Source organism: Solanum verrucosum, unplaced genomic scaffold (assembly GCF_900185275.1).
Source record: "Solanum verrucosum unplaced genomic scaffold, falcon-dt-bn FXZP01000103.1, whole genome shotgun sequence".
In the NCBI taxonomy this organism is placed as follows: domain Eukaryota; kingdom Viridiplantae; phylum Streptophyta; class Magnoliopsida; order Solanales; family Solanaceae; genus Solanum; species Solanum verrucosum.
The window spans coordinates 4971819-4980402 of NW_026020048.1; the positions used below are offsets into that span (position 1 = coordinate 4971819).

The window sequence follows — 8584 nt, forward strand, 5'->3', positions numbered from 1 at the left end:
AATCACTTCACCCCCAATATTTCTAGGCCTATCTTTACCCCACCTCAAGCCAACACGACCAACCTTTCGAACCTTCTTTTAGGGGATTCCAAATATCTCATCTTCATATATTCGAACCATCACAAGCTCCTTTCCGCATCTTATCTTCTACAAGGTCATGACCTCACCTCTGCCTATCCCCATTCCTAATTTTATCTTTTCTAATATGTCTACACATCTATCTTAACATTCATATTATTGCTACTCTCATCTTTAGATATGAGAGCTTTTGACTGGTCAGCAATCCGTTTACTATAACATAGTTGGTTCAACTACAATTCTGTAGAACTTATCTTTAAATTTTTACAACATATTTTTATCACAAAAACACTGAATGTGAGCCTTTGTTTTATCCAATCTATCCTAATACAATGTGTGACGTTTCCACTTCCCATCAATCTCTCTACTACCTTAAATTATTGACCTCAAATATATTTGAAAATTTATCTATTCAAGAAAGGTAACTTGTGTGTCAAGCACACCACATTTATGTTCGCTTCATAAATTGCGTGATTGAACTTATACTCCAAGACTCATTTTCTTATCTTGCTTAACTTAAAATCTTTAGACTTTAGGTTATGTCTCAAAGCCTTCAGTCTCCTATTATAGCCCTTTTACGTCTCGTTAATCAATATTATATCATCCACAAAATATATTATCTCAGGATCTTACTTTTGTGCTTTACACCAACTTTTTCTAATAAGCATACTTTATTATTTTAAATTTTAAATTTAGACTATACCCAAAATTTTATCAAATGATACGGAGAAGAAGAGGGTGAGAAAATATATTATTTAACAAAAAAATGTTTTCTCGCATGTCTTAAAATCCGTGCTATATCTATTTTTTTTTATTTTTTTATTTTTCACTCTATTTTTGATATTCATATTAAAACTCAATTATTTTAAATTATCGCGTAAAACCTCTTTTGGAGAAAATCTTTTCTATTAAAGATTTATACGCGAATCTTCCCTCTACCCATCCTCCCTCTGCATTGATTACCTCCTTACCCCAACCAAAGGACCAACAAGGACACACCACTTCCTTTTCCATCCCCACCATATCGATCTCCCTCATGACCAATCATGAAACTATTTCCAATATAGCAAATCTCAAAATAATCCGTTTTTAGTATTTAATGTTACGTACTTATTTTGGAATGTTCATCGAAAAACTCACTCTACTCTAAATATATAATTTAATTTTCAAAAATCAAATCTGAAATTTTCTAGATACTTTCAACTAAAAATAGTCATAATAGTCCACAACGTACCAATAAAAATAGTCAAAGCAGTCCACAATGTACCAAATGGAAACTTCCACTTATTCACCGTAAAAAGAAGTCATAAAATTCATTTCTCCAATGACATTGGTGAAATATCTCTGAATTAATAGTACTTTTTAGTCACGTATTAGTTATTCTTTTTATTTTTTATCCATAACAAATTATTTATATTTTTAATTTTATTTTAAAAATCACACTTCCATCAATTATGAGCAATAAACTAATCAATAATAGTTTTACTAGAGTAATACAAACTTGTTTATATTATTATATATTAATTTCAAAATAAAATCATTGAGGCAATGCACACATTTATTAAAAAAAATATTTAGAACATAAAATAAACATCATTTTTCACTTTTGTCCTTTTAGTTATTTTCAAACTATTCTTAAAAATAGTATAAATAACTCAAAATAAAATCATAAATATAAGCAATTTACTCTCTTGAAATTATCATTTAGAAAATATAAATAAGGGGCAAGAATGAAAAAAATACCCAACAACTCTCTTGAACTATAAATAATTTACTTATTTTAAATTGTAAAAAAAAGCTCAATAATTTAATTATTTTGAAACGAAAAAAGTAATTTTTAATTTTTTAACAACGTCAATTATAAAATATGAGATAAAAGAAGTAACAATTAATATGAGACGGAGGAAGTAATAAAAGAGAGAAAGAGCAAAAAGTGGAGCGAGTCTTGTATTGAAGGCCACATATGTTCCCTCATTAAACGCACTGTCTCGTTTCTCTATCAACCTTTTCTCTTCCCCAAAATTTATGGAGCTTTTGATATTTTCTTTGCTACTTTCTGTTAATAGTCGAAACTAATAATCAAATTCGTAAACAAAGGGAACGTAGTTTTGAAATTTTCAGATCACGATTGTTTGATTCAGTCATAAACAATGTCTTGTTCATCGTCGTCGGCGTCGGAGGATGACGATGAAGGATTCGATTCTTACCGAAAGGGAGGGTACCATGCCGTGAGAGTCGGCGATTCATTTTCCGGTGGCCGATATATCGCTCAACGAAAACTCGGATGGGGAGAGTTTTCCACCGTTTGGCTCGCTTATGATACTCAGTCATCCGTGAGTTTTGTTTTCATTATTTCTTTTCGATTTTTGATAAATAATTTTATTACGAAGAGTTTATGATTGAGGTGTACTAGTTGTAGTTATCACTATTATTACAAAAATAGATGTTTGTCTCAGTTATTATGCCAGCAGCAATTGACATTTCACTGCTTTTAACACAAATGCTTGTTGCATCTGTATCATTCTGGTTATGTTAAGAAATATTTCCAATTTAATCTTCACTGAAAAATCCTGTTTGATGAAAGAATAATCATAGTATTGTAATTAGCATTATTGCTTATGTTCTTGACAGACATGACAATGAATATGCGTGGCTTCTTTACAAGTATGTGAGAGTCGTTACACATCATCAAGTGTTAGGTCCTTGATGATAAGCATGATCCCGTGTACAGTAAAATTAATGTTTGAAGTACCTGTTAATTGTTTGAGATGACTTCCATTCTCCACTCATGAATCATGATCCCTTATAATGGTGCATGGCTTGTAATGTTCCCTTATAATGGTGCGTTCCTTGTAATGTTTTCCTCGCAATAAGGGCATGACTCAGTTCAAGAATTTTGTAGTGTTTGCTTCTTTAGGTGACTTTGTTTTGTGATAAAAAGCATTGGTCTTTGGGAACAACTTTGACCTGAATTGGAGTCAGTTGGGTAGATGGTAGAATGACTTTTTGAGATTAAATATCAATCTATTAGCAGCACCTGCTGTAGGTGTTCAAGAACAACCTCTAATTATGATTAAGCAGTTAAGTGCAATTGATGTTCTTCATGGTTTATTTGCTTTGAATTTTTAGTGATAATTAGCCATTTTCTTAGCGCTGAAATGTTTCAGAAACCCTTTCTCTATAAAATTAACTTTAGCAATAATTTTCGTAGATTTCCTTTTATTGGTTTGGAAGTTCATAAGGATCTTTAAGAACTTTAATTTAGTATGTTTGTTTTCTCCTAGGGTTTTGTTGCCTTGAAGATCCAGAAAAGTGCACCACAATTTGCTCAAGCAGCTCTTCATGAAATTGAAGTCCTTTCTGCGATTGCCAATGGTGATCAATCTAACAGTAAATATGTTGTATGGCTTATTGACCATTTTAAGCACACAGGCCCTAATGGACAGCACATATGTATGGTTTTTGAATTTCTTGGTGATAGCTTATTGCGGCTTATCAAGCATAATCACTATAAGGGCCTTGAACTGAACAAAGTTAGGGAAATATGCAAATGTGTTTTGACTGGTTTAGATTATTTGCATGGGGGGCTTGGAATTGTTCATACAGATTTGAAACCTGAAAATATTCTTTTACTTACCACGATTAATGCCACAAAAGATCCCATTAGATCCGGAATGACTCCCATACTTGAAAGGCCTGAGGGGAACCCTAATGGAGGAGTAACAATGAATATCATTGAGAAAAAGCTAAAGCAAAGGGCAAGAAGAGCAGCAGCTAGGATATCAGGAAGACGTTCTTCAATGGGTGGGGTAGGAGGGACTCCAAAATCAAATAGATCTCTTGATGGGATAGACTTGAGATGCAAGGTTGTGGATTTTGGAAATGCATGCTGGGAGGATAAGCAATTTGCACAAGAAATTCAAACAAGACAGTACAGATCCCCTGAAGTTATACTTCAATCTGGATATTCATTCTCTGCTGACATGTGGTCTTTGGCTTGTATAGCATTTGAGCTTGCTACTGGTGAGATGATGTTCACTCCCAAAGGTGGAGAAGGTTTCAGCGAAGATGAGGTAAGATGATTTCATCTGTGTTTCTTTGTTTAGCTGTCCTTTCATTGCATAATGCAACCCGTTTCTCAGTAAAAAAATAATAATCTGAATAAGTGTTATGGAGTATTTTTCTGATTTGAGGTCTGGTTTTTTGGGTGTAAGGTGGAGTCGACCTAGTGTTGAAAGAATTGTCCAATAGATTTTACTTCCTGAAGAGGAATTATTTTATAACTTCACTTGACTATATTTTGGCGGGTTGCAGGATCATCTAGCTATGATGATGGAGTTTCTAGGAAAGATCCCTCGGAAGGTGAGCACATTATATTGTTTTTGTAGCCTTGAAGAATTATTTCTGAAAATAGCTGCTGATTTTATTTTTTTACAAACTTATGGTGGAGCAGATAGCCGTAGGTGGGGCTAGATCCAAAGATTACTTTGACAGGCACGGAGATTTGAAGAGGATCCGTAGACTGAAATATGGTTGTCTAGATAAATTACTAGTTAACAAGTATAGATTTTCTGAAAGTGATGCTCATGAGTTCACGGAATTTCTCAGTCCTCTTCTTGATTTTGAGCCAGAGAAACGACCAACTGCTGAGCAGTGCTTGCAGCACCCATGGCTCAACTTTAAAAACCAAAAGCAAACAGAGGTGAAGAATGAATCAGGTGTGGAAAGGGTTAATGTCGGTATGAGCAAGCTACAAATTAAGGTGGGTAAGTAATGTTGGGATGAATAGTTTTGTCACTACTTATGTCCCACTCTCCACCTGTATCAGTGCCACTTGTGGTTTAATTTTTTGGATTGTTTTAGTTTCTTAGTAAGATTTGATTCATTCATTAGTAGTTTTGGATGATCATGATGGGGAAATGACTTCCAAAAGAGAAATTGACCTCACTCCAGATTCATGGTTCTAGTGAAGTTGACTGTCATTGAAGGAATGATTCCTTCTTTCCCATGATAAAGTAGTTGCCCGTGTTCTGTTGAGGGCCCTGAGGAAACAAAGCAAGTTCCATAATGACTGCTATATGGCATCATTTGAACTCAGCATTATCCACCAAAGGCAAGAGACATTAGCTGCCTGAGAAAGTTTGCTTTTTAAGTCACTCTGGAGAAATATTGAGGAGCCATACGAAAAGGAGAAAAAGGGGGGTTGCTTTTGTATACTCAACATTAGAAGGGAACAGCCTCGCCTTTATGATGGACGCAGTGATGCAAAAAGTTGGAAAAGGATTTCTAACTCATGATGAAGTCCCCTATGACAAGACATAAAATTTTTGTATACAGGATTTTGAAATTTTGTAAGTTGTATCCATTTCTTTTAGCTAGCAACCTAACTTTATCATATGTGTATTCAACATATCTTGTATCTTTGACAAATGTGGAAACAAAACTTCTGTAATTTTGACCAAAAAGAGAATGATATGAAACAATTATTTTCAGTAGGCTTGGTTTTAGTTTTGCTCATATGGTTCATAGAAGGATATGGAAAAGTAGTTATATTGTTGTCATTTACCATGAAAAACAATGTTATATTAAGAGAGAACCACAATTTATAGTAGGGACACATTGTATTGGAAAGAAGATGACAAAAAAGTAGAGGAGAAGGAATAGGCTGGTATCCCTATATGACCACCATGTGCCTCTCCACCCAAACCTTGGGAGTGTTAAGGTCCAGAGTCAGAAAAAGTAGTAGAAAATAAATGATTTTAAGAAAAATACAACTTTTCGTCAATAAAATGTAAAGCAACATCTATTTACCTATAGTGATTAGTGCTTCCCATGGAGTGTATATTTTGAGTTTGAGAACATTAATTGTATCTCTAAGTAGGTATAAATAAATAAACTTGCAGAAATGGTATGATTGGATCTGTAATCGCGTTAAATACATTTATTTGTTGAATCTGTATAGATGTACCGTGCTCTAGATCCAAATTATATTTCAATGTGATGAATTATTGCTTGGTAGGTAGCAATTTTTCTGGATGATCGCAGACTCAAGTGCAATTTTCCACTCACTTGAAAACACAATGTAGTCTGCTTCAACTCCTCAACAATGAGAGAACATTCTAAAGGCACAATGCATCTCCAAACATAATTGCACCTACGAAAATAAATAAATCAATCCATCAATTATGCTTCACCCAAAAATTAGTTGGCCTGCTATACTGATCCTCATTCCGCTGTATCTGTTCTACTCTATCCATATCAGAGTTATTGTTCCAATACAAATGAAAACAAAGACATCAGGAGTAAAGAAAAATATCTTGTTCCTTCTCTTTTGCTTATGTGGGGGTGGGTGGAGGCGAGAGAGCATCAAGGTTCAAACCCACAAGCAGAAAGCAGAAAAATAACCCAACAAATGAAAAAAATCAATCAAATTCAGGTCAGTTCAAGATTTTCCAACCTTCCATTATCAAAAACAGAGGATTTGTACATAATTCACCATATTACAGGATAATAGTGTGTGTGTAGTTAATGAAAGGACAACAGTAATAGGCAGTTTAAGCATTTAACACTTACTATATACTAAGAATAATTAACTTCAACTGACCTCAGTATCACAGCCTCAATTTGTTTAGCTAGTAGTGTGTTTACTTTTGAATTGGCGGTCACTGTTACCGTTAAGTTCATGCGAGAGTTAGGTTCAACTTCAATGAATGTTGCAAAATTTAGTGGAATGGAATATCAGGTAAATGGCAAGTTTATCAAGTTCCATAGATTGGTTTGTGATGAAAATTTAAACAAAGATGCGTAACTTACCTGGTAAATGATCTTGAAGCTTGAAAATGAATGTTGCAGATCCAACCCCAGTTTTGAATGTGGTCAGCATAGTTGTGTAGTAATTGGTAATTAATTTCAGGCATGACCTGCAAAGGGATGGTCAAAGACTCAAAATCAATGTTGCCGATGAAAATGAGTTCCAAGTCTTTCCTAAGCAGAACAAGGCAAATCTATTTCACATTAGATGACCATAAACGTACCATTTCTTGCTAGGAATCAAGATAGGTTGTTGTCCTCTTTTGTCCAGATAGGACCTGATAATTCACTAAGTTACAGACTCCACGTTGAAATGACACATCAATGAGTTTTAAGACAATCATTACCTTCTCACACAGTTCTTCCAAACGAATTCGCTCATCATAATCCTTTTCTTCAGTAATATCACAAAACTACAATACAAAAGAAGTCACGAAAAAACATCCAAGATATGGCTAAGGTACTCAACTGTAATCTCTGGACAAAAGTGCCTCCAATTTGTCCCAGAATCTAAGATACTTTGAGTTTTTGTTGGTGCAAATTTGAATTAAAATAGCAGGCATGACAATTCTATCACAAGAATCAGAACATAAGCAAGATGGAATTTGAGTGAGACTATGACACTTAGAAAAAGACATTGTAATCTCTAATGCTTTCATGAATATTAAGACTGCAAAGATCGAATCTCTCTCCTGACAAGCACTCTCTAGTCAGTTTCTTTGGCTGCAGGAGAAGGAAGCTCAAGAGTAGCTTTGAAACTCTGGGCCCTGCATCTCTTTTTCTTGATCTCATAGTTCACAGGTATATCGGTAAAGAGGAGCAGGGAATGGGATAGCAATAGATGAGGAGGAAACTTCCTCCACTCATCAAAGAAAAATAAGAATTTTGTCACTTCGTCAGAGCCTATTCTAGCTTCTCCTTAATCCTCTCATTCTAATTAATGATTTCTAGTATTGTTAGAACATTAGAGTAGTGTTAAATGTTCAAATTAAGTTACTTCCTCTAAGATCAAAGTCATCCCTCTTTTATTACTTCAAAGAAGAGAAAAGATACTAACTCAGTAACTCTAACCTGAAGGAGGTAAAAGTTGATACCTTTTGAAACAAAGGATACATGGAAAACTATCCTTGTCCTCAAGTCTCTAGAATAATGCCAAAGACCAACAGTGTTGGCATACTTAATAGGTCAAAGCTGTGCTTCCAACCTCCACAGCTGAAGAGTGAAAATCAACCTATACGATTAGTAATAAATAATGATGTTTAGCCTGTTTTAAATTTATTTCACCCGCATTAGATTTTCAAAAAGATTACGTGTTTTGGAATATTTTACACAAAAAACAACACAAACCAATTCTTTGATTTCCTTAAAAAAGAAAAGATTTCTTGAATTTCTTAATATTTGCAGTGTCAATATATTGTTGAAAACAACAATTTCCTATGAATATCAATGTAACTTCAAAAAAATAACAGTTTCTTGAACATTTCTTTAAAACCAATGCATGTAAGAAAATTTAACAACAATGAGCAGATTGATCAATTTAGGTTTACTGGAATCAAACTGGAAATTCTGTTTTTCTTCATTATCTTGTCTGCAAGATACAAGTAAGGAGAATAAACAAGAAACAGTCTTTTTGAAACAAAATTCAAATTCCCTGTGTGAACTGCATTACTGACTTGAAAAATTTGTCTTACAAATT

At 34.0% G+C, this 8584-nt stretch overlaps 1 protein-coding gene across 2 annotated transcripts; it reads left to right on the forward strand.

Moving 5' to 3' along the window:
• The first annotated feature begins 2156 nt into the window (after positions 1-2156).
• On the forward strand, positions 2157-5117 carry LOC125822025 (uncharacterized). Of its 2 annotated transcripts, none has more exons than XM_049501402.1 (4): positions 2157-2411; positions 3363-4151; positions 4393-4440; positions 4532-5116. In XM_049501402.1, exons 1-4 carry the CDS (start codon positions 2229-2231, stop codon positions 4850-4852), a joined length of 1341 nt encoding a protein of 446 aa, XP_049357359.1. In that variant the 5' UTR covers positions 2157-2228; the 3' UTR covers positions 4853-5116. The 2 variants fall into 2 exon arrangements, with proteins under 2 accessions (XP_049357359.1, XP_049357360.1); XM_049501403.1 differs by lacking the exon at positions 2157-2411 and adding an exon at positions 2746-2826 and having other exon boundaries at positions 4532-5117.
• The last annotated feature ends 3467 nt before the right edge of the window (positions 5118-8584 follow it).